This window comes from Neopelma chrysocephalum, unplaced genomic scaffold, assembly GCF_003984885.1.
Source record: "Neopelma chrysocephalum unplaced genomic scaffold, ASM398488v2 Primary Assembly neopelma1_96780, whole genome shotgun sequence".
Taxonomy (NCBI): domain Eukaryota; kingdom Metazoa; phylum Chordata; class Aves; order Passeriformes; family Pipridae; genus Neopelma; species Neopelma chrysocephalum.
This window is the reverse complement of record NW_020925424.1, coordinates 537,853-564,639: the sequence shown is the minus strand read 5'-3', so window position 1 is coordinate 564,639 and position 26,787 is coordinate 537,853. Positions and strand designations below refer to the sequence as shown.

Genomic DNA, 26,787 nt, shown 5'->3' with positions numbered 1-26,787 from the left:
TTAGAGCCTTCTTTTCTCCAGGCTGAACTGTGGACAGAATTGATCGCCAGTGTTCGTCCACTTTCACAAAACATGTAAAATGCAGCTTCCTTGGAGTAGATAAGAGCTGTACTTCAGTTGTGCAAAGAGGAAAACAAACATGTTTTGTCAACAATGGAACTGGGAGGTCTGGGGTAATGAGATTTGGGAGTTTGCCCATTTAAATCTGTCACTTTTTACAAGCAGTAAGTAAGAGCTGCAAAGATGAGCGAAATCTTTCCACCTTGCTCTGCTTTCTTGTTTTCTTTGTTCTTTCCATTCGTCCTGCACCACCTTGAACAGCCTTCCTTGTGTACCAGTTCATTCTCAGGTTCTTGCCTTCCATCCTCTCCTGCTCCTTGGCTGTCAGGCAGCGGGGAGACAGGACTACAAAGCAGCTCTTGGCAGGAGGGGGCATGGCTGCTGCAGAGCCTTGCAGTTCAGTTCTCACTCAGCTCCCCTTCACTTTTACATCCTGCAAAGCCAATTCATTTTTCTTGTCCCAAATATGTAATTTGTGCTGACATTTCACCTTCTTTCCCAGTGCAGAGCGCATCAAGTTAGGGCTAATTCAAAAAAGGTCGGCTAATGAATGAACGGCGTTGTAGGCTTTCTTTGAGCTAAGCTAAAGTTTTTCTGACCCCACTGAGCTCTGTCTCTGGGAAGACAGTTATCATCAGTGCTGTGGCTAAGGCTTGAATCAATCATTTTTACTTACATATGGTTATTAATTACTAATTCTTGGATGGCATTAGTGTTCTTTGCATTTCCTGTGGTTTAGAGGACTGTCCTTTGAAGAAAAATATTTGTGTGGGGTTTTTTTGTTTGTTAGTTTGTTTTGGGGGTTTTTTGTTCGTTCATTTCTTTGGTTTTGTTTTCTTTTATTTAACAAATTCATAAACTCTGTTAGAATTTTGCTTTAGGGCCCAGGTCCATCCTGGAAAATAGCTACTTTATCTGTAATTATCAGCAATGTGGAGAATGCTGCTTGAAGTTACGGTTCAAAGCCATCATGGGAGTATTTATATGGATGTGTAAGGTGAAGTTTGCCACGCCCATGTTTATAAGATAGCCTCTAAGGGGAGCAAGTGTAGGGAATGCAGAAGCTGGGATCAGAATGTCACATTTCCTCTAGATGTAGCAAACATCTGTCTGTGTAATTGAGGAGCTTGGTCACAAGGTGTCACCACAGCACTGACTTTGGTCCACATGACAAATGTAGAAAATCTAGGAAATAGTCTTTGCCATGTGAAAGGTAGTAAGGAAACTACTTTTTTGTGTTTGGATGATCCAGCTGAGGAATCACATTCAGTGACGTGTGGGATATATAGGGACTTGTGCAGTCCAGGCCTGGATGGATTCTCTGCTTGTCACTCTGCAGTTGGAATCACCTCATGTGTTTATTTAACTTGGCTGTTACTTGGATACAATGTATGTCACCCTCCATCACCTTGAAGTCATCAGTGGTTTATGCTTGTTGTTGTTGTAATTGTTACTGTATGTTAACCAATAAATTTTTTAAAAGCTTGGTGTAAAAATTCTCATATCATTTGTAGAAAACCTCCATCTGTGTAAGAAATACTTAATGTTCTTTCTTACCTCTTAAAATGCATAGTGCACACACCCACTCCACACATACTCACACGGAGCATGTTCACTGTTTCATCAGGTAGAGGTAGGAAAGAATAGAAGAATGGAAACCTGAAGAAATAAAGAAATGCACAGGGTGGGTGTGCATGATCCTACCTGTGTGGCAAAAGAAAGGCAGTGACACTTCTTCCAGTCTCTGAAATGGTAAAAGGCGGGATACAGACAAATGCACAAGACTGTAGGGGGATGCTTGGTTTTATTTTTATTATTAAAAGTAAGCTCTTTCTTTGTGACTGGTTTGGTTTTTGTTTTACGAGACTGCTTTCTCATATCTTTAATCAATATGTGGCTTAGCCAACGTTTCATCCAAACTTTAAATGTACCCCAGAGTTCCTCCAAGGAGGCTCTCCTGGTTTCTGTCTCTGTGCCTGTTTCTGGGTAGGTCAGGGCTCAGAGAAGTGCTGACAGGAGCACAGTGTTGTAGTGTAATACTCAGCTGTATGAATTTGACAGCTCCTCCTTCACCACAGAGTGGGAAAAAAATCACTGCAATAGTACAAACCTTGTCTGACTGTTGTGGGTTTTTTGCCTTTTTAGGTGAAACATGGAACCCACTGAAGTTGCACTACCAGCTACGAAATGTCCGTGAACGATTAGCCAAAAATCTAGTGGAAAAAGGTGTACTGACAACAGAGAAACAGAACTTCCTTCTTTTTGACATGACTACCCACCCTCTCACCAACAACAACATCAAACAGCGCCTCATCAAGAAGGTTCAAGAGGCAGTTCTTGACAAATGGGTGAATGACCCCCACCGCATGGACAAGCGCCTGCTGGCACTGGTGTACTTAGCCCACGCTTCGGATGTCCTGGAGAACGCTTTTGCCCCCCTCCTGGATGAGCAGTATGATTTAGCCACAAAGAGAGTGCGGCAGCTTCTGGATTTAGACCCTGAGGTTGAATGTATGAAAACCAACACGAATGAGGTTCTCTGGGCTGTTGTAGCAGCTTTCACAAAGTAACTGCGTTCAGACTGAAGTGTTCTCTCTTCTTTCATGTAAACCAGTTGTTTCTCTTCTATTGACTATTCATGTTTTCTGTCATTTGTACCTTCTCACATGATAAATTGACTTTTGTTTAATGGGAACTATAAGTTGGTGTATTCCCTACTTCTCTGTCTATCTGTATACAGGATTCTGCTGGTACAAGAGACTTTCCTGTTTGAAAACAACAGAAAAAGAGTTAACTGCCATATTGGCATTCCATTTCCTATTCAGTTTGAATTCTCTTAAATACTCTGTTTAATTTTTCACCTTGTTATTGAGATGGTTTAAGTCACCAAAGCTCCATGTTGAAGTGTCTGTCAGGACATTTTATACACAGATGTTTTCAATTATATCTAACAAAATTACTTTAAAAGCAGAAATGCCATTAAGCAGCTTTGTCAATAGTTCCTGTAAAATGCCCCATACATTTTACTTTCCATGCAAGTCTCTTGTGTACTTATATTTTCATTAGAGCAGTAGCTGAGTCATAAGGCTAGTGTAGAAAGGTCCAATTGTTTCATTAACCAGTTTTGTGAGGGGATACATTCCATTATATTGTATATATAGTTCAAATTGTATATTAACAACTGCCCCATCTTAGTATTTTGCAAGACCTACTTACTTGTACACCTGGTGCCCCTTATTTGCTGTCAGCCATTGCCATTTGATGCAAAGAAAGGCCTCCTGCAAAGGTCTTGTATGTGAAAGCTGTTTGTTTCCAGAGTTTGCCATCCAGGTATTCTCAGTCTATGCATTGCCTTTGAAAATTAGTGAATGGAAAGAGACCGCTTTCTATTGTTGTTTGTACTTTTTTCTTTCCTTCCCCATCTCTATGGAAGAGGCTCGTGACCAGTACCATTCTTAAGTGCAGTTTTAAATTTGTACACAAATTAATGTTTGTCTCTTAAGCCTCAAACTATTTTACACTTTAAAGACAAAAAGTCAGTCCTAGCAGGTGTTGCATGTAAATGGTTAGCAAGTAATGACTGCAGTTCAGACAATTCAGATTTCTGTAATGGGACGCTCTGCTATATTTTAATTTTTATATATACAATTATGCTGATTAGCACACTACTGTAAAAAAAACCAAAACCTATATAAAACTTTGGCTTTTTAAAATCTGCTGCCTCTTTGCTACTGCTTGTTATTTCCCATTGGTTTCACAGTGTAAATATTATGCATTGAAAAAATTAGGCATTGATTTATTTTTTTTTCCTCATAACAATGCAGATTTATAGTGGGGCTTACAGGTGTTTAGAAACATTTTTGGTTAATATTCAGAGCAAGAATACTAGATGGTGTATAACTGTAGAGTTGAAATTTAAGGGATCCCTTAATCTGTATACTAGCTTTTTACCTACAGTAAATAAACTATGATCTTGAAAGTGCCTGAAACAGAGTAAGCATGTCACTTTTATTTTTTGTTGCTAATTAGAAAGGTTTTATTGCCTAACTGAAAGCTGTAGTTAATATCCTTCTTATTAGAAAGGGAGAATTTATATTAAGTAGTTCAGACTGACTCAATCAGTGGTGTCGCTCGGATCTGCAGGATTCATGGCTGGGGCAGACTTCAGTTAATTTGTGAGTGTGCAGCTGTGCCTGCCATGGGTAGATCTCTTCTATCTTGAGCACAACTCTACAGCCTCATCTGTGACTGGACTTCCAGTTTTGCACTTCATTTTCAATCATTTAGATGCTTAAGTAGTTGACACTAAAACACAACTTATATTCATCATACCTATATAACCTTTTTTAATAAAGGTTTTTACAACAGGTCCTTAACTCTTAATGGCACACTGTTCTTTCAGTTCTTAATGCTGTTTCTTTAGAAAAATGAAATTAAAAAGTATATTGTAAGATATTTCAAATTCTGGTTTACAAATAAAAAGACAGTGTTCTCTCACTTGTAAGATGCTGTGTTTAAAACTTTGAGGAGCTTGGGCATGAACTTGGGACACTGTTTTTTAAACATTTCAAACCATGATTGCTTTAAGTGGATGAAAAATGAAAATTGCAATGTTGCTCTTATATTGGACAGCTTACAGCAGCTTACTTTCTGTACTTGGTGTTATATGCTAACTCACTGCTTTCATTGTCTCTCTGTCCTGTGATCCACTTTCTTATTTTCTGTTCCTCTTTGAGAGAAGAAAAAAGTCTTTAGGTGGAAAGGTCAGAAAGATAGTGCAAGTTCCATGCACAAAACTTTTAAAATGGCTTTGAAAATCGAAGCTACTTGAAACATGCTTCAGACTGAAAGTACCATTCATAGTCCTTTTTCTGGCCTCTCATCTTCCTTCTGTGAGTATTTTCCTTGTTCCTGCTGATTTCAAGTTTGGTTGTGGGGGATATTGGAGTTTTATCACCCTTACAGGGTGATAAACCAATATGGTTTAAAAGAAGTCATGCTTTAATCCCCCCTCTCAAAAGATGATTTGGGATTTTTTGACTTTTTTTATTTCCACATAGGGGATAACTGCACACAGTATTTATCAGCTTTATTTTGCTTAAAGATAGTACCTCTGACCGTGATGGGGAGAGTTGGTGCTGGACATGTCAAAGAAATGTGATGTAAGCAACAACGGGTTTGTGAAGAGCCACAGTGTCTTTTGCTGAACCCCCTGTTGTAAGCCCGGATGTGCAGGGGAAATAGATGAGCTTTTGGAGTCTTGAGTCCTATGTTGTGCTTCAAAAAGCCCAAAGCCTCAAGGAAGGTAAGTTTGGTAGGTTAATAGGAACTGATTTAGCTGACACGGTTGCCTTCATTCCTATTTCAGGATCTACTAAAAGGGTTAAACATGGGAGACTGCTTTGTTCTGCTGAAATTTAGGTGTCCTTCTACCTGTTAGCAGCTACTGCAGCTCATGGAAACCTGATTTCCAGACAGCTGTTTGCTCCAAATCCTCAGCTCTCAGTGGCTGCTTGAAGTGAAGACTGTTATCCATAGCCTGAACTTGAACATGTGCCTCAAGGAAAAACGTATATTATTCAGGGACACATTATTTTAAAACAAACTTTCAAGTCAAAACCAGGATTTTGAAAGTTAAATCCCCAAGCAGTGCATAAATATATCTATAGTTTCACAGTCCTTGAGGTTTACATCCTCCTCTCCTGTGTCTCTAGAGCTGATGTTGCAGTGCTATTACATGGAATGCTGGTGAAACCTGTGTGCCATAAGTGATGCTTTTGAGGCAAAATGTGCATAAAGTGGTGATACAAGGCTGGTGACTGAGTGCTCACATGTTCATGCCCATTTCTCCTACAAAGTGAAGATATGTATTGACTGATGTGTTCTCTGTGAACTGGACTGAATCTGTACTGTAATAAAATAAAGACCCTTTCATGCTATGAGCTGCAGGTGGTTACTGTGTTATCGCATGCTTGCAATACCTAAAGGTTTGGGTGTTTTTTTTTCGTTTGCTCAGTACTTTCCAGTGACTCTGGCATTCACCAGTTTGGGAAACAGAACTCAAGATTTTCATCAAAGCCTCAGTTCTGCCTCAGCTGGGCTTCAAGATCTTCAGGTAGTCAAAGCCTGCTATGTCCCAGTTTCCCCTCTTGTCTTGGCCATCTCTCTTTCTGTATGGGGGAGATGTTTCCAGTTTCAGAGAAGTATGAATTTCTTGAAAAAGGAACTTGTTTATTTTATAGCAATGCTTAATGTATATAACAGCCTAATAACTTGGTGTGTAAGGAAAGACTGGATGTGGCACTTGGTGCCATGGACTAGTTGACAGGGTGTTGTTTGATCATAGGTTGGACTCGATGATCCGAGAGGTCTTTTCCAACCTAATTGATTATGTTATTCTGTAAAATGAGATGCTGTCAAGTGCTTTGTAAGTGTCAAATATGAAGTGATTTCAGGTACGTGCAGGGGGCAGCTGCCTTGGATCAGAACGAGAGAAGGTCTTTGGATGGGGAAGAAGCATGGGCAGAGCTGCTGCTCATGTTCATCTCTGAATAACATCTGGAGTTTCCTCCCAAAGGGTCTTGTTTTCTCCTGCTTACAGAGCAGCAGCATGAAGCCTGTGGAAAGCTGACAGTAAGAAATGCCAGGAGGAGAAACCCTCTGTGGGAACACAGGAAAACCTGGCTCCTAGAACAGCAGAAAAGAATAGGAAAAGAAATGCTGATAAATAGTAGCCTTTGGCTCTCTGCCCTGCCCCCACATTTCTATACTTCCAAACAATTTGCTGTTTCAGCTGAGGGAGTTGGAGGTGTTTATCCTGGAGAAGAGAGGGCTTAGGGGAGACTTTATAATTCTCTACAACCACCTGAAATGAGTTTGCAGCCTGTGGGGGTCAGTCTCTTCTCCCAGGGAACCAGTGACAAGAGGAAATGGCCTTAAGCTGTGCCAGGGGAGGTTCAGGTGGGATATCAGGAAGAATTTCTTTACTGAAAGGATGATGAAGCATTGGAATGGACTGCCCAGGGATGAGATGGAGTCATCTTCCATGGAAGTGTTCAAGAACCAATGGAATGTGGCACTTGGTGCTATGGCTTAGGTGACATGGTGATGTTCGGTCAAAGGTTGGACTTGATGAACTTGGAAGTCTTTTCCAACCTAAACGATTCTATGAGTCTGTGATTCTGGAATGTTCCCCCTCTTGCTAATTTTTTTTATTAATTTATTTTTTTCTCTCAGTTTTACTGTCAACTCGAGCTTGACTCTCCATTGCCCTGTCCTCAGAGTCGTTTTCCCCTCTGGTTTGATTCCCTGACAGTGCCTCAAGGAACCTCCCCTTCGTCAGCAAGCGGGTTTGTCAATACAACCTGCCTTGGTGGCTGGACTGAAGCAGCTGGCTGCCTGCTACAGCTCACAACATGTGATTTGTTAAGGTGAACAAAACCTGCTCATTTACCTTGAAACTGCTCTTTGCCTGCTTCAAAAGCAAGTTATTGTCCATACAGTGGGGAGAACTTGCAGCTGAAGATCGTGATTTTTCCAGTTCTCTAAGTACGTCTTGTGCCTGAGCCAGTGCTTCAAGGACTTGCTTTCTCTCAAGCTTTTCCTACAGTGAGAGCTTTATAAAGAAGAGTAATTTTCCCTTTTGGGCTCTCTGCTTGTTAAAAGAGTTGAGTTTGTATTGCAGATCAAAAAAGTGTCTTCTCTATTTGGCTATTATTTTTACAGAGTTGTACACACAAAACTATTCGACAGGTTTCTTGTATTAAATTTGATTAAAAAGGACAAGTGGGAGAAGAAAGAGGCATCAATACACTTTCAATGTGATCACATAAGCCATTTTCCTATCAAAATGGACCAAAATATTTTTGTCTTTCTATTTTCTTGACTACCAGTACATCATTCAATTCATTCACATCTAGTGCATCTGATATTGGCTCAGAAAGGATTTGCCATCATGTAATGCTCTAGTCCTTCAGGACTATTTGCAGTCACATGGCACATACAGGATGGACAGGCCAGCATGGATTTAGGAGGAGCGGGTCCTGCCTGACCAACCTGATCTCCTCTAGAGTGACCAGGTGACCTGCCTGATGGATGAGGGAAGGCTGTGGATGTGTCTACTTGGACTTCAGCAAAGCCTTTGACACCATCTCCCACATCATACTCCTGGAAAAGCTGCAGCCCATGGCTTGGACAGGGGCACCCTGTGCTGGGTTAGGAACTGGCTGGAGGGCCGGGCCCAGAGAGTGGTGGGGAATGGGGCTGCATCCAGTTGGGATCCAGTCACTAGTGGTGTCTCCAGGGATCAGTGTTGGGCCCAGTCCTGTTTAACGTCTTTATTGATGATCTGGATGAGGGGATTGAGTCCACCATTAGCAAATTTGCAAATGCCACCAAGTTGGGGGGGAGTGTAGATTTGCTGGAGGGTAGGAGGGCTCTGCAGAGCTGGATAGATGGGCTAAATCCAACAGTAGGAGGTTCAACAAGGCCAGGTGCTGGGTCCTGCACTTTGGCCATGACAACCCCCTGCAGCGCTACAGGTTGGGGACAGAGGGGCTGGAGAGCAGCCAGGCAGAAAGGGACCTGGGAGTTTGGACTGACAAGAAGCTGAACATGAGCCAGCAGTGTGCCCAGGGGGGGAAGAAGGCCCATGGCATCCTGGCCTGGATCAGGAACAGTGTGGCCAGCAGGACTGGGAAAGTGATTCTTCCCCTGTACTCAGCCATGGTGAGGCCACACCTCGAGTGCTGTGTCCAGTTCTGGGACCCTCAATTTAGGAACGATGTCGAGGTGCTGGAGCGTGTCCAAAGAAGGGTAATGAGGCTGGTGAAGGGACTCGAGCACAAGTCCTATGAGGAGAGGCTGAGGGAGCTGGGGTTGTTTAGCCTGGAGAAAAGGAGGCTCAGGAGGGACCTCATCACTCTCTACAACTACCTGAAAGGAGGTTGTAGCCAGGTGGGGGTCGGTCTCTACTCCCAGGCAACCAGCAGTAGGACAAGAGGACATAGTGTTAAGCTGTTTCAAAGGAGGTTCACATTGGACATTAGGAAGAAGTTCTACACAGAAAGAGTGATTGGGCATTGGAATGGGCTGGCCAGGGAGGTGGTGGAGTCACCATCCCTGGAGGTGATGGTGATGTAAGGAAAGACTGGATGTGGCACTTAATGCTCTGGTCCAGCTGACAAGGTGGTGTGCAGTCATAGGCTGGATTTGATGATCTCAGAAGTCTTTTCCACCCTAGTTGATTCTGTGATTCTGTGATTTATATTCTGTTGCCCCTTCCTTTTTCACATTTATTCAAATCTTGGATTTTTCTTTCTCCCTTTGAAGGTAGGTGTTAGGAGAAGACTTTGGTAGTTGTAAAGTGCAATGACTGGCAGTTTATAGGCTTTCTTTGCCATGCCAGGGCGTCTTTATAGGTTCTTTTTCTTTTCTGACTGTTCAAATGAAGCCAAATCATGTCTCAACCAGCTTTTAAAAGGCTGCTCTGATTCCTTAAGCTCCTGAGGGCCTCGGACACTTCTGAAAACAAGATTTAGCTAAAAAAGGGTTTGCAGTGCTGAACAGACCACTAAAAATCTTAACCTTGTGTTTTCAGAGGACTTGCAGAAGAAATTTATCAAAGCCAGATCATTTCTCCAAACAGCAATCTCATGGTAACCCACTTCAGCAGGGGCAGTGAGCAGAGTCCTTTGTGGAGAAGTCACACTGGTGCCCAAACAAAAATTGGTACAAGGGAGCTTGTCCTGGAAAGGTCTGGGATTCCTCAGGCCAGTGTTCTCAGTGAAGATCTTGTATGGATACAAGCTTCGTTACTCTTCACCCACAGTGAAATCGAAGTTGGCCGTGGGCCAGAGGCCAGGGACATTTGGTGCCTCTCGGGTGATGTGGGAGCTGATCTCTGTCCAGGCTGGCCATGAGTCTCACAGCCGTGACAGACCTGAGCATCTTCCTCAGGAGGCTGTTCTCCCAGTAGTCCCCACTCAGTGTGTGCCAGGGAGACCTTTGGAGTCAAAGATTCTCCTCTGGGCACAGCAGAGGAGGTGGAGCAGCCGTGCAACAAGACGTCTGGCTTGTGCCCACCAGTCAATACGCTGCAGATGTGTCTGGGGCTGCGCTTGTGCCTGCGTGGGAGGGGAATAGCAGCTGCTCACAGAGGTTCCAGTCATCCAGGAAAACACCGTGTCATGTGGGTGAGCGGCTGTGCCTGAAACGAGGGAGTGCGTGTGACCTTCCTTAAGCTGGAGTACGTACAAATAAAACAGGCCTGAAACAAAATGCAATTATAAACACATTTGGAATAACAACTGAAGTCTGTTTTTTGGATACGTTGCAAACAGGAAATGGAGCTTAAATTCATTGCATTAATAGGTGCCTTGCTGCAAGGATGTTGCCTGATGTTAGGCTCTAGCTATTGAGAGCTTCCTTCTGAGATCCAGCTGAAGGTTTGCACACATTTTAATATACCCAAATCTGAGACGCTGAGCCAAAGACATCAGAATCCCTTCTGTACGAGCAGCACTGATATGCAGAGAAACGTGCACACAGCATTTAAAGACTTTTGAACCTACTTCTTATATTTTCTTTTAAGAGGAAACAAAGTCACATTTTGATTGTACTAAAGTAACTTTTTTTTTTTTTTAGTTCTTTCTTCTGTGTGGAATGGACAGGACCTGCTCCCAAGATCACATATGGCTGACAGTCAGCACAAGGGTTAAGGATTTGTGAGCCACGAACAGCAGAAATGTCTGGCACATTTTCAGTTTCTCTGCATGGCGATAGAAGAGGCAGCCTTAACTGAAGTGTAGCTTCAGAACGTAATTGCTTAGGAGAAAACTAGAGGTACAAGCAGGTTAGTGACTTCCTGCTCTTAGTGTGCCTTACAGGTTATGTTCATCAGAAGGGAGCTTAGAAACCCTGTGGGGTTGCAGTAATGAATGAGGTTTGATTCTCCTTGGTCTGTAGTTCTTTGGTTGTACAGTCGAATGAGTCCCAGCTCTCCCACGTCAGTGTCTCTGAGCTGCTCAGGGCTTTGCAGATTTGCCACTTGCCTGTTTCAGATCTGCAGCCAATTGCCAAAGCTGCTGTGGGAGCTTCTCTGCTCCCAGGCTCTTCCCCTCTCCAAGGCTAGGAGCCTCGTGCCCGCAGGCTTCCCACACTCAGCGCTGGAGATCCAGCGGGTTCACAAGGCAGCGTCACGTATGTCGTTCCCAGATGATGCAGCACACAGTGAACACTGTGCGTCCATCAGGGAATGAGGAAGACAACCAAGTGAAATGAGAGATGAGAAAATGCTGATGTACTCTTCTCTGTCTGAACCAGAGCTTGTTGTGTGCCCCAGCAGTGAGCTTCAGGGACTGCTCAGAGAGGCTGGATGTACACAGATCCATATGGCTGGATGGGATTCACCCCAAGGAGCTGAGAGGGATAGACAGCTTCAGCTAGGAATAATCATGGTGACTCAGAGAAGTGCTTGGGGACTGGGCCACTGTTGTGCCTGTCTTTGAGATGGAGAAGAGGGTACAGTCAGCCTTGTTTCAGGTCTTGGGGAGGTGTGGGAAGCGCAGCCTCCTGATTCCACTCCGAACATGTAACAGGGCAGAAATGTACTAGGGAATGGTCAAAGATCCATCAAGTGCAAACTTGACCAATAAAGTGACCAATAAAACTGCCTTCTCTGATGAAATGCCTGGCCATGGGGGTTGAAGGGGAGTAACAGTGCATGTAAGTCTACTGGGCTTCAGGAAGGCTTTCAACACCATGTCTACAGCATTTTGGAAAGGAGCCGTGGGAGATCTTATCAACATCAACAGTACCATGTCACATGTAGTTTCAGGTCTCCTGGTTCAGAAAGGATGTTGAGGAAGTAGGGTCCAGCAAAGGGTGGTCAGGATTGTCCTGAGCCTGTGGGGCATGAGGTAGAAAAGTAGAAGAGGTAGAAAGAGCTGGGACTCTAATCTGGGGAAGACAAGGGCCTCAGGAGGAGAAAAAGGCTAATATCACTTCAGAAATGAACAGTCAGAGCACCTACCCTAACAACCCACAACTACATGGTAGGGGAGTTACAAAAATAACAGGGACCAACTCATCTCAGTAGAAGCAGATAATATAGTAGTGAGTGATAGCATCAAACTGCACTTTTGAAGTTCCAATTTGAATGTCGGGAAAATTTCTTCACTAGGAGGGTGCTACAGCCTGGAACAGACTAACCAGAGACACTGTAGTGTCTTCATCTTTGGAGGTCTTATACTCTGGTCTAGACAAAGCCACAGCTGACCGGATCCAGTGTTGGCAAGAACCCCACTCCAAGTGGGAGGTTGAGCTGGATGACCTCCAAAGGTCCTTCTCAGCTAATATTCCTGTAATCCTGTGATCAGCTTCATTGCTCTGACTGTGACTGCTAAGTTGGATACTCCAAGCTTCCTGCACAACAGGCTGGTCAAATAGCAGAGGGAGGGACTGGGAAATGGAGGGTGGTCTGCTCTTGTTTTCTTTGAGCAGCAGAAATGCAGTCCTCACAATATTATTCAGCTTTGTCCTGAATGCCCCCAGTGCCCCAAAATTTTACATGTGCTAGAAACATTACTCAATTCTTTCATGGGACTGAATTTAGATGCAGATTTTTTATGTCTAATGTGACAGATAAACTGGAGGTATTGACAACCAAACTGCCAGAATCAACACTTCTTTTGCAAGATGATGACAACATCAGGCAGATAATGCACCAAGGGGTCTCATCCAGGCAGCAAACCCCAAGGAAGGCACCAGACCGACCTGTAGCATGGCGTGAGGGATGTGGGGAGCAGGAGAAATTCTGCATCTCTGCCTAATACTGTCAGAGTAGCATGAGCCGAGAAGTTTTTTGAGCTTTTTCAAAGTCCTGTGAGTCCATGGATGTTATTTATAGAGTTATTTCCCTACTTCAGACTTTAAGGAGAAGATCCTTATTGTGGATACTTCTGTTAAACAGAACCTGTCACTTTTTTCAAAAACAGAGTAACATACCTGCACTAGTGAAATACCTGCCTTTCCTAATTAATGCACATCCATATTTATGAATGAATGTCAAGGAACTTAGTGATGCAGCATGAACCTGTATTCCCTGCAGGGATCTCTCCTACTGTACTGGTCTGCACACAAAGAGACTCTCTCATTTACACCCATAGAGTTCATCATAGGTTCTTGTTGTCTCCTGTTTTTCAATTCAAAATCATTTAAGTCCAATAAACAAATTGCCACCTTCGTCCAACTTGCCCTAGGAAGAGAAAAAGGCTAATATAACTTCAGAAATGAACAGCCAGAGCACCTACCCTAACAAACTGTCTTTTGTTATTTCGTCATAAGGAGAAACATCAGCCAGGATAGGATCCTTTACACAGAATCAACAACAACAAAAAAGAGTTAAAAAGCAAGCTCAGCTGCAATTCCAGTTTGCTAAAGAGTTGTACTCATATCATAAATTGTGGTAATTGTTTTTTAATTAAATTAAGTGTGCACATAGCTATATAATTAAAAAGCATGTAGGCGTTCCAGATTTCTTTAGAAACTACCCACCACTTTGAGTTTTATTATCTGTCTGCTTTAAGGCACAGGGGATGTGAACCAACCTTTCTGAAGAACATTAAGATCTTTGGAAAAAGAAAGGGGAAGTTTTAAAGCAGGTGTTTCGTGTTATCAGAAAGAATGGTTTACTGCTGCCACTCGAAACTGGATCTCTGGGTACACAGTGGGATGCACCAGAGACAGGATGGAGCAGAAAGGAAGGGACAGAGCTGTGAACTGAACTTACTGAAAGCACAGCCTGACCCCAGTGCCCAGGGAAATCAATGGCCCTGCAAGCACTTGTTGCCTTTGGAAGACAGTTTGTTCTGTATAAGTGATTGTAAGAATGTTACACCAGTGCAATTCCTGTTCTTGTTCCCTTTGTTTTTAAGTGATTGTAAAAATATTATATTGGTTCAGTTCTTGTCCTTGTTGCCTTTGTTTATGTGGATGCAAGGTCTCTAGCTTTTATCACAGGACAAACCATCTGTGTGTCAGTGAGCACCTCACATTTAAGTTGCTGAGTTCTGTAATTCATGAACTGAACTTCTTAAGTTTCTATGTAAAATGCGCCTTACTTAGGTACCTCTTACTTCTAGGACTGAAGGGACAATTCTTAGTCTCTCACCAATGTTTTATCTAAATGAATCACTTTGCTTTCTTGTAAGTTTTCCTTCATGACCTGTTATATTGCATGGTTCCTAAAAAAAAAAACAACCAAAAAAACACCAAAATGCATAGTATTCCATGCAAGTCAAGTATTCCAAGTTGCAGAGAGTCATTGACACATTTCTATATATCTACATCTTCACTTTGCTCGCTCTGAGATGGCCAAGTTTCTCTTTGAAGCTACAGGAACTTGTGCAGTGGTGACTTTGAAGGTAAGGAGAGACTGACAGTAAATCTAGTCCCATCTCCTGACCAAAAGCTGTATCTGTTTCCCACTGTGCATCATGGGTTTTGGCTAAGTCAGATTTTCTGGTAAGACATCATACCATGGTGTAAGGATAACAAGAGACTTACACTTCTTTTTCATGCTTCACCAACATGATTTGGATAAGGTTATCATGGTGCTGATACTGTGCAAATGCCCTAAATTTCTAAGGTTAGAATCCTGACTGCAACTTCCAACCATTATATTGTGATACTTCCCCAATGAAGATGCAATGGCATTGTAATTAAGTCACCTCACAACTTCTTCAAAGACAGATTGAACTGCTTAAACTCCTTAAGGGCATGTCAGTACAGAAGAGCATGCAGATTTTTCTGGCACAATTATACCAGTAAAATAAAGTGCTAGGCACCAACAGAACTCCTCACAAGGGCACTGTTGTTTTGAGGTAGAAGTAGGTTTTCTTTTCCTTTTCTTTTAAACTTCTTCCAAAGGGATCTTGGAAGCTCTCCCATTGCTCTCTCCTGCCTAGGGGAGGATTTGGAGGTGGGTGAGGAGCACCTGAGCCTTTCCAGTAGTTTACCCCAACTGCCACATGTAAATCTGGAGATGCCCTGGGCCTGTGACCCTCTTGGATGTGGGACATGAGCTTTCACAAGGGCTAACGAGAGCCCACGAGAGTCCCTGTCACTTCTTATCCTTCTAGAAGAGCCCAGCACCCCAAGACCTGCTGAGAACCACTTCGCCCTCATTGCTCATGAGACTCATGGGTTGAACTGACAGAACACTTTTACAATCACTTACACAGAAGAGTCATGTTTGTTTTAAAACTCAAGGATAGTTGCCTCAGAGGTTGGTTGATTTTTTTGGTAGGTTTTTTTTTTCACAAGTTAAGAGCAACCCGAATATAAAGGCATGAAAGTTCACTGGAGCCTGTTTCAGCCTGTAAGTGGGTCACAAGACACTGAAGCGTTGAGTGAAATAACACCCACACAAATCAAATAAAAGAGTAGCTAACCTGTATTTAAAAAGAATAATCTTTCTGTATGCCTTAGTCATAGATGTCTTAGCCATGAAATATTCAAGACACCAAGCACTTAGTGGAGAAACGGCCGCAGAGGATGCCTCCAAACCTAGGTACAAAATTATCAAGCTGACATTAGTAGTTAAATCACCTCCCCTCAATGCTCCAGGGACCTGGGATGCATGCGATTTCCATCAGAAATAATGAAATTCATGAGTATGAACCTTGGAAGCGGTGTTTAGTGAGAGCTTTAGGGGAGAAAATCTTACCAAAATGTCTCACACAGAAGTTGGCCTTAAAAAAAAACCACAAAAAACCCAACAATCAACAAACAAAAAAACATGAACAAACCCTCACACAAACACAAAAAACCTGAAGAAGCAAAGGATCAGGTAACACTGCGTGAAACCCCGCATGGTGACCAGCTGACATTGCTGAAAGACGGACACTGCTGTGGGGAGCACTGCTAAGCTGAGCAGAATTACGATCTAAATAGCTCTGAGAGCCTGCTCGGAGGTTTTATCTTTGCTGCTGGTAATTACAGCACAGGCCCAACCAGCACCACGGTTTGTCTGTAATTACCATGGAAGTTTTACGCATTCTGGTGGCTGGGTCTGACTGCTGGGAGGCTGCAGGCAGGCAGACAGCCGTGGGTGTGCGAGGCTGAGCAGCACTGGAAGGACAGGGGTTTGTCTCTGGAGCATGTCTGAGTGCAGGAGTAGGGCATAAATGAGGAGGCTGGCTGGGAAGGAAGAGACGGGAGGTGCTGAGCACCATCCAAAATGCCTGGAAGGATGAGCTAATACTCCTAACAGACCCTTCAGACTTCTCCCTGCTGGGGATGGCAACTGGGAAACTCTTGGCGTGTGTGGCCCAGCCTTTCACCCTTTTCTTATGCTGCCCCTGTCATGGGTGTGCCCTGCAGATGCCTGTGGTCTCCCCATCGGTATTTTCCCCAACCACGCAGCTGCTGGGTTGGGGCTTCCCTATGTTACTGCTCTTAGTTTTGACCAGCAGAGATCAGACTGTGCCGCAGAGGTCAATCTCTGCCTCTGGTACGAGCTCCCCTGCCTGTGCAGCGTGGCTTTCTCTTAGCAGACCTGCTGAGTCCCTGTTTACCCGTCCGGAGCGGGATGAAGGATAACAGCAGTGGGATGTGAATCAGAGCAGTGAGTCACTCGGTTTTAACTTACCTCTGCTTCTCTGCTGGGAAACAGAGATAACTGGAGATAATGCAGTTGCTCTCCAGCTCTGGGCTTGCCCTGTCATCATCCTGTGCTTCCACGGTGAAAGAGAAGAGAGAAGAGCATCCCTCCTTCTGTACAATTGCGCTGTACCCAGGACTTCTGGGTGTTTGACAGAAGGCAATCATGTCCTCCCATTAGTGTTACCTCTGATTTTTTTTTTTAATTGACAGTAAAACCCAGAATGGAATAACTTCACAGTGAAAATGGTAACTCATAAGACAGTGGGAATATAAGGTTATTTGCACCTATCATAATGTTCTACGTGCAATGTCCTGGCAACAGAAGTGGACCTTCCTCAGAGAGATGGTTACTCACTAACTATTTGAGCCTAAGCTTCAATGTGCCATTATGCAGCAGCCCATGAGCAAACCAAGGATAAGGGCCCCTCACCTGCACCAACTAATACAACCCCTCCTCCCACTGATGGTATAAAGGGCCAGGGTACAGACTGGCTAAAGAGGAGGATGCTTTATATCCAAAATTTGGGACACTGAAGGGAAATCCAACACCACATCACAGAAATGTTTTCTGTATTTGTAAAATTAGCCTCATGTTTGGCATCAGATTGTGGTCAATGCTTTCATGGTCCCAAAAAGGACAAAGGATGGGTGACTGTGGAAGTGCAATTAGGGGGGCTTTTCTCATCAAGCTGTGGTTCAGCTGGGTTTGGATGATGATGAGAGCACAAAATACCTTTATTGCCCATTAATACAGACCCTGAAATCCGTGGGAAGTCCACTTTACCAGCTGAAAACCCACTTTATGAAGAAAACTAAAACTCTTGACCTTGAAATAGCTTCCAGATTCTAAAAGCAGCACATCTAGCTGCCTGTTACAGACATTAATCACTGCCGTATTTTTCACAGCATGTAAAATTTAAGTAATAGAATCACTGTCCCCATTGCCATACTTGCAACTAAAAGCTGATAAATAGAAGCACTGACCTCAGCTGGTCGATTTAACCCGATGAGTCATGGTCTTAGGGCCACATATGCTTCCTCTGCTAATATTCTTGTTCCTATTTATTTTTTAAAGTGTGCTGGCATGCTGTGTACCACAGAATAGCTTCTCTAATGGGCAATTCCAGAAATAGAAATATCCCACTGGTTCGCTCTCCTTTGTCAGGGTTTCACAGTCCCCACTTAGTCTACACAGAGCCACAGCAGCTCAAAGAGATGCCGGGAGAAATGGAGAATGAGTGAGGCTGTCGAGCAGTGAATTCCCCTTGAAGTTCTCTGTCTGAGAAGCACCCTGGTATATTCTCGATTTTTACATTGCAGGGAGCTAAGCTGTAGAGAAAGATGAATCAGATGCAGGCTCCTCCACCTCACCTGCTCTGTGTAGACATGTACCTGCCACAACAGGGTCTGCCCACAGCAATAGCTTTGGTGTTGCTCTGAATGAGATTTTTCCTCTGAAAAAGGCTTGCTTTTACATCCCAGCTGAACAAGAGTACTGAATCACAGTTGGTTTGGCGTTTCAGTCAGGGTGGTGGTCCACAGCAGATTCCTTGCCTTGGACTGGGCTCCCACAGGGCTGGGCACTGTTCAGAAATACAGAGTGGAAAAGCCTCAATCTCCCAGGCAGACATTCATAACTTTGAAAATTAATATTCACATGTCTAATATTTAATGACGGGATGTGGCACTTATTCTAGAGTTCTGTTGGCATAGTGGTGTCTGTCAGAGGTTGGACTCAATGATCTTGGAGGTCTTCTCTAACCTTAATGATTCCATGATTCTATGGATGAATGCCAGCTGTGTTGATCTGAGCTGGTGAATTGTGATCTTGGGGCCATGTGTGCTTTCTCCACCACCATTCAGATGTGTACAGGCAGGAGTGACTGTACAGGGAATGGATGAGATGAGGCTGGGCAGAGATGTGTGCTCAGCAGCCCTGTTCACACAGATGCCCCACAGCAGACAGGATGCCAGGGTAAGAAGGGATGTGAAGGAGGACTATGGCACTTTGCAGACTGGGCTGGGCTGTGGAGCATCGAGGGGAGAAATAACAAAGTGACTAATGGAAGATGTCAGAAGTAGGTGTACTGTAATCTGGCACTATCAGAAATGGCATTTGCTCAGTGACCTTCCACCAACCCTGTCATTACAACCTTAAAAAGACGGCAATCCGATATAATTTTCAAAAAGTTCTATCTGTATCCAGACATGGTCCACAGTCCAGTGGCTTCCATGCAGGCAGGAACCTGTCTGGCTTGCAAGATGAACACTTGACAGAGTCCAGGCTGTCACACGAGACCCCAGAAGCCGTGACTTTCACAGCCTGTAAGTGCTCCCGTGCAAACCTAGTACCTCGCAATAAGGACCTGATGGGGACTCTCTGCTGGCCTCCAGGTGGGAGCCCGTGAGAGGCAGGTGCCTCCTGTGCCTCTACCCCATCCCCAGCTTGTGAAATGGGTACCTGGGATGTAACCTGGGGGTGTACATTGCTGTATTGCCTTTTCCTCTCCTGTGGGCAGATCTGTAGTGCTGCAGCTCCCTGAAGGAGTGGAGCAAGAGCAGCTGCTTGCTGAGCTGCATCGTGCCAGTGGGGAGCAGTGGGCTTGCACCTGGGTGCCCCTGCAGCACTTTGGCACCAGGTACTCGTTCAGATTGCAAATTGGCAATGAAGCCTCAAAAGGAAAAAGAAATAAAGTGAGGCAAAAGCCTTTGGCTGCCTGGATAAAAGCCACTTGTACCACACAAGCATCACTCAGACGCCCTTGTTGCTCACGGTCTTTATGACACTTAGACTTTTTTGCTCCAAACAAATTAACTTAAAATAAGACTCGGCCGTACATTAAACCTGACAGATTTGTGATAGGGAGAAGGCTTGTTTATTTCCCACTCTCAGAAAGAAGCAGCTATTGTGCTGATTCACTTCCATGTGTGAATTCATCAGGCTGGAGAGCCTAATGGGCTGCAGATTCTGGCCCACAGCTGGACCTTTCTCTCTTCAGGCATATCTCCACTCCTTCCCTCTTTAGATGGTAGTTCTCTGCCTTCTGACTCTTTAATGTCACTGAAATTGAATTTATATGGGGGATATTTAGCAATATTACATTAGTATTTGACATTTCATCTCTTGGAAATTTTCGATGATGTTATTTGCAAGGACATTTTTCATCGCTCTAAATTGCAATCCTTCAAGAGCAGTGTAGCAGTTTAATTTTCTAGGTCTGTCTCTTTGTCTCTCCCTCTTTATGAGGATTTCTGGTGATTTATTTGATTCACGGGTCCTTTGGATATTTTATGCTTGTTACAACACACCTGTGTCTCAACGACACAGAAAAACGTTGATTTGAAGTAACAGCTCTGGCTTGCAGTGCTTTGGATATGATACAAAAATAGAACTGTGTAGAAAACCTATTTTATTAGCTTTCTCAGAATTCTAGACCTCAGGTAGTTCAAGCTGAATAACAACATGTTTTACCTAAAAAAGGAAACCATATATTGGTTGCTTGAAATGGCCACTGAAGGAAGATCTGGGAGCACTTATGAGAGACTTATGGTGCTTCACAAGTCTTCATATCACATGCTCTGAGGACTATAAAATTCAAGTGTGCAGCTTTTTCCAGTAGTGAGTTTATACTTTGCAATTCTTGGATCTCTCCTTTCTTTTTTCTTTTTTTTTATCTTTAATGATTAACTACAAGAAATACAAAAGGAAACATTACAGTGCAAAAGCCTCAATGAAAATATGTTCAGAAGAGGCTGCTGTGGCTGTGCAATGGGAGTCTGATAAAGAAACACTAACTGCAGCCCAGGCAGTTAGTGGTAGGCTTGTGATTTTGCTTGGGGTTTTTTTATTTTCCCAGAAAACTCTTGTGATGAAGGATTTCTAACTGTAACAAAGTACAATTTGGGGAGAAATCTGTAGGAACAAAAATAAAAAAGGATGCTGCATATACTACAGTGTTAAAAACTGACAGACTAAACTAAGAAGTCTCTCCTGAATATCAAATTTCTGTACACAAGATTACAGAGACCTTCATGATCCAAAAAGACATTCTGACAGTTCACTTAATTTCTACCTTGCCCTCATTTAACAAGATGATTTTGCCTTTCTTCAGCACTTTACATCTGAGATCCCAAATGCCATGGACAGCACCTGCCATATGGGCCTCGGATAGATGAAGATGTATTTTTTTGTCCTTATTTGACATGGTAGAATATGAAGACATCGAGTTGTGGAGAACTCAAAAACCTGTTGAGAAAGAGCTGCCTTTGGAAATGGTACATCCCTTTCAGAGCTGCTTGAATTTCAAGAAAAATCACTGCTCTTATGAGAAAAAGGTTTAAAATATCTCTTCCTTTCTTATTTTTTCCAAGTTTAGAAATACAGTTACTGGCAGATGGCCTGTGGTGCTCAGCACTCATTCAAACAGTACTGAAATATTAGGAATTTCTATCCATGCGTCCAGGCACACACAGACACACATGCACACAGAGACAATTCTAGGCAGAGTTTTAACGTGATTTTCAAATCAAAGCATACTTCAAGGCAGATGTCAGACCAGATTCAAGCTAAATTTGTAGGCTGAGCTCATCAGATGGGTAGTACTGTCTGACTGCAAAGGATTATAATGATGAACATGTGTGACAAGCATTTTATTGAACAACGAGTAGATTGTTTAAGGGATTTGTCTGCAGCAAGTGCTTCCCAGTCCTGTGAGGAAAGGACATCAGGCTGGTTGTTTGTGTTATGAAATCAGGCTGATCCCCTTGGTTCTGGTGGACTGTGACGCAGCCGTGTTGGGCAAAGCATGATGCTTTGGGGGGAAAGCAGGAGCACTGCCAGTACCCAGGAGCAGGATAGTGCTGGCAGCTGGCTAGCCTTGGGGCAGTGTTTCTCCAAAACTTGGCTAATCTCTTAAAACACTTCTCTTTGCACAACCCCTGATTAATGTGATACTGACGAGGCACTGCCTCTGCTATTTGTGCATTAAGGATATGGACATTCCCTGGCGACAAATTGCTTTGGCAATGTTTAAGAAGGACTTGGTATCTATTGCGCAGTTATTTGATAACTCCTGCGTGCTGGTTCTGTGCAAGGAAGGGCTCAATCACTGCTTTTCTTATCATCCTGTCAAGGCAGCACACACTCAACTATTGTAAATAAAACATTCTGGTTTCTCCAATAGGTATGAGCAGATACAGATTTCTGTGCAAAAATGAAGTTCAAATTGAAGAACGTGCTTTTGAAATGGTGAATGACTCTATATGCGACCACATATTTAACAATGAAATCTAATAAATTCTAAGACACAGAGGCACTGCTGTAGACAAAGGGAGGAACTGATTACTTAATAATAGAAATCAAAGAAAAACAAACACAGCATCAGAGCAGACTTGATAAACACTGCACCATAAAAAGAGGAGGATGACAAATTTGCTAAAGAAATTGGCAGAAAACCTTATCTTGATGAGAAGCTCTAAGATGATAATTAGTGACTGATTTATTTTAACTTTAGATTTTTGTATCTATTTCTTTGGTCTCTGCAAACAATGTCTCCAGTCAAGTTCTACCGGTGGGTGAATTTGTCCTCTGATATCTTATACCACTGAAATCAAAACAAGTGTTCTTAGAATTACATGGAAGAGGGTCTTTAGAGAACTGTGTCTTGCGTATAGCAAAATAATCTTAGCCTTTTACCCTCAGGAACCTGGAAAATGAATATTTCTGTGAAGATTTGTAGTTGAGTGTTTGAATCTGAGGCTGACTCTTACTATTGACTTTGGTTTGCTGTAGTATTTATATAGAGTGCATGTCTGAGACTTTTTCAGCAAATGAATAATTCAATGTGTGGTATCCACAAACAATGTATAATAAATGTATCTAAGTGTATATTTTCTCGCTTTAAAGTTTAGATCTTGTTGATATTGGCATTTTTGCTCCCTGCCTTTACCCCTCCACCCTGTATGTTGGAGGCAGTTATGCTTCCATGTTTCATGCTAATTTAAACTAAATACTTCTTAAGGGTTGCCCACTTTTGTGCTCTGGGAGAAACCCATTGCATCTGGGGAACTTTACATCCTAGTTATTTTTGCCGTTAGTCTATGAAAATTCAGGAGGAGAGACATAAATGGAGAGAAATCCCTGCTGATGGATTCACAGCTCTTAGCTTATTTTTCCCCCTTGCTGTAAAGATGTTAGTAGGCTTTCAGAAAGGAGTAAAAAAAATATTGTATCAGAATCATTGTTTTTTCATTATTGTTGCTCCCATTTGTAGCTGGTGGTCCAAATTGAAGCTGGAACAAAGTGGAGTGTCACTATTACAAATGACACAAGGCTTTGCAGAGCCAAACTGTGATGGTGGCTCTGAGCCTGGCATGACTGTTCACTTTCCGTGCATGGCTCTATCCAACTTCCAAGATTTCTCTTTTTCAGCCCTTTTAGTCTCATATTTACTGCAGCACATTAATGGAGGAGACATATGTAATGTGTTCCCTCTCTTGGGCTTTGCTTATGCAAAGAAAATCACTGTCACTGCCACTGCAGTGGAAGCAGCACGGATGTACTCTTTCAAAGTAAGACAGCGTCCTGGAAAAATTGTTCTGCTTTTGAAGTAATTATTTCCAAATAAAATTGGAACACTGTGCCCACCTGAGGACCATGATAACTCTAGGTTATTACTGTAATCATGCCGGTTAATTTTTCCATGCAGAATAGCTCATTTTAGCCTCCTTGTGAATGGAATTTATAATAGCACAGCCAGTAGTGGCTTGTCCTTGGTCTATTTTATACCAGCCATGTTCATGGGGGAGTCTGTGTAAAGGACAGATATGTGAAGAGAGAGAAAATTATTATATCATAATAAAGATGAAGGGTCCCACTTTTGTTCCATAAATACGGGAAAGCATAAGTCTTGCTAGTGGAGCTCACAATTTGTCAGGACTCATGCTGCGTTTTTTAAATCACAGTCTGAAATTTGGAAGCTGCTGGGGGGAAGTATTAATTCAGGTTAATCAGCCCCAGATACATACTGCCCCACTTTTTGCTGTGAGTGGTGGCAGCATTATGTACACCCTACCTGGATATAAAGATGTTGTGCTTTTTCATTTATGCTTTCTTTTGTACCTACTGCCAGACAGTCTGTCCCCTAAACTAGACCCAAGCACCATCAAATCAGCTACAGAAACACTTCAGAAAAATGTGAACTCCCACATCTGGGGATTTCAGGGAGATCTGAGGGCAGGTCATAGCTCAGCAAATCTGCCTGGATTGCTGGATGCTGTCCAACCATCCCCAGAGCTCGGCAGAAGATGAACACTGCCATGGTGGCACGGGTCAGGGGAGAAAATCCTGCTTGTGCTTGGAAAATGTGACAAAATTACAGATTGCTGGAGATGGCATTGGGATAAAACATTGTTAGGGTGACAAAAAACTGCTGTGTAGCAACTCTGAAAGTACTCCATGTTTCTGAAAATATGCTACTGAAGTTCTGTCCCACTGGTACAGCCACACAAGGTTGTATGTTCTCGGGAGCATTTGAATCTCAAAAGCTGAATATTACTCCATTGGCCTAATCTGATTGTTCTTTCTGCTTCCTTGTTTCTCCCTTTTTCTTTGGGCTCCAGTACCTATTCCAGGTTCCTCTGGGGTCCAAATAACTGCTTTAGTTTCAGCATCCTTCCCTTATCTAAAGCAAAATAAAATGAGATTGTGGGCACCGTCTGGGAGGTGAAGTATGAAAGACACTAGGGGTTATATTTAATCTCAGCTATCTGAGAAAAACATGGACTAGTACTGATGCTATCAATATCTGACCAGGTTGCAAAATACAAGTTCTAAATTTCCTATATATCAGTGTTGAGAGATCCATACTCATGAAACCCCATTTAATTAGGATTTTGATGCTCATATTCCATAAGAGGTGCATAACCTTCAGGAAGAGCAGTAGAAAAATAGTATTTTTCAGATGTGTAAGAGGAGAATGTAAAATATTGCCAGCAGCTTTCAGAATTACTGATTCTGGTTGTAGATAAAGCTGACCTTTCCTCAGGGATCTGCAGAATAAACCCAACACGTATAGCACAGTATCTTTTCCACTTTTTGGCCTGAAATCAGAAGATATAAGCAGTGATTGATTTACATTACAAAACCAAATGCCAACAGCTGCCTATGAAAGCACTTAGTAAAAGACATTGTTTATGAGCATCAGCTTTGACTCCGTCGCATAATCCTGCCAGAGGCCAAACGCTCTGCAGCAGGAGCACCCAACCTTCAGGGCTTTATATTGTTATCTTGCAATTGATGCAGAAAATGGGGAAAATGATCATGACTGACTTCAGAGAGATTTAAGTGATACTGTTATGTGAAAGGCAAGAAGGCTAAAGCAGTCCCTTTCTATGCTGCCTCTATGTTGGTGTAACCCCTGAAATGAAGAGAATTGCTCTGATTTGAATAAGAAGTGGTTCATGCATAATCTGCTCCCTTGCCTTAGCAATGAGCCGAACAAATAGGCTGGACTTATGGACCTTTTAAAATTAAGATAATGGATAATCAGAAGTTAGTGCATGTATATTTTGGTGATTCTGATAAGCTGCTGCTGCTGAAGTTAATCATCACATTTGCGTGGCTATCGTATATTATTTCCTGCCAGAATTGATCACAAGGGACAACCTGAAACAAGGACTCAGAACTCCAGGCTGCTATCCCGAGGTGCTGTGGGCCCTCCGGGGATTTTTCGTGTCCCACTGGGAGATAATCACAATTTTGAACTGGGGAGTCAAAGGGTGTAATTTTCAGAGTTTCTTCTGCCTCACCCCATCATCCATCTTGCTGCTGTGAGCCAGCACTATTTCCAGCGAGCTACCTGGCAGCACAGAGGAATGATTTGCAAGCGTGGCTGTTCTCACATGGATAAATAATGAACAGAGCATTGTTCAAAGGCAGGTTTCTAGCAATAGGGGGAAAAAAAGTGATGGGGGGAGGCTGAGTGAGTTTGATATTGCAGTGCTTTTGGAGAGGTCTTGAGTGGTGGCAGAACTTCATGCACCTCCAAATCTTTTTTCACTGACATTTCATTGAATCATGTGCTGGATTAACCCTGCAGTGAACCACCTAAGGGGCTCACACCTCAGTGTGAAAATGCAGGGGAAAACCAGCGTGGGATGTGGTCCTTCTGGATGGTGCAAGTTGTCAGTGACCTCGCAAGGTGTCAGCGTGTTTGCCAGCAGCATTGCTAGAAAAAAACTCAGCTCACTGAGAGCTGCTCTCTCTCCCATCCCAGAAGTTGTTACTTGCTCCGTGTGCCTGGGATTTCCTCACTGAAACAAGGTCACAGTCAGGAATCACACACCTGTTCTTATGCACCTCATCCCAGAGTTCATCACTGTGAAAGCAGTTTTGTGTGGTTTTTTTTTTCTTTTCCTCATTGCATGCTATGGCCTGGCCAAACACCACTGCAAACCTTCCTGCTCTGCACAGAGGGTGGTCCAGAGTGTGCTCTGCAGTGCTGTTTTGTTTGTGTGGAAGGGTTCTGCATCCACAGAACAATTCAGCTCAGCTAACATCATCTTTCCCCTGATGAAGAGTCCTAAGGCACTGCCTGGTACCTCGTGCCGAGCTTGTCACTGCAACAAGTGCCTCTAGACAACCCTCTGCTCTAAACGCTGAGCTTGATTTAGTTATCAGCCCAGACATTGCCATCATGAGCAATCATCTTCAAAGGAGTGATAGGCAGAGCATCTGGGCCAAATTGTAACGTGATTACCTGACAGAGCTTTTAATAAAGACAATACTTCAGAGACACTTTGGTTGATCTGAATTCTTTTTTTTTCTTTTCTTTTTCTATTTTTTTTTTTTTAGATTTAATTTTAGAACAGCAGTGCTGGAAACACACTCCTTGAGCCCTGTATAGGGGCATGAGTCAGGAAGAGACTCTGGTTTGAAAGAAAACAGAGTCACTGATAATTCTCTTTTCCAATGCCTAAAAAAAGTGAACCTGAAAAAGCAACTAAGCATTTCAGAATGCACTTTCATTTTAATAATCTTAAGTTTCTCATAAAAAAAAAAAC

General features: G+C 43.0%; 1 protein-coding gene across 1 annotated transcript in view; it reads left to right on the top strand.

Moving 5' to 3' along the window:
- GOLPH3 (golgi phosphoprotein 3) overlaps nt 1–6,002 on the top strand; it is a 31,192-nt gene extending 25,190 nt beyond the window's left edge. The window contains exon 4 of the mRNA XM_027709485.1: nt 2,206–6,002. Within this exon, the coding sequence (XP_027565286.1) occupies nt 2,206–2,630 (425 nt within the window). The 3' untranslated portion in view covers nt 2,631–6,002. The remainder of the gene's footprint in view (nt 1–2,205) is intronic.
- Nucleotides 6,003–26,787: the final 20,785 nt, after the last annotated feature.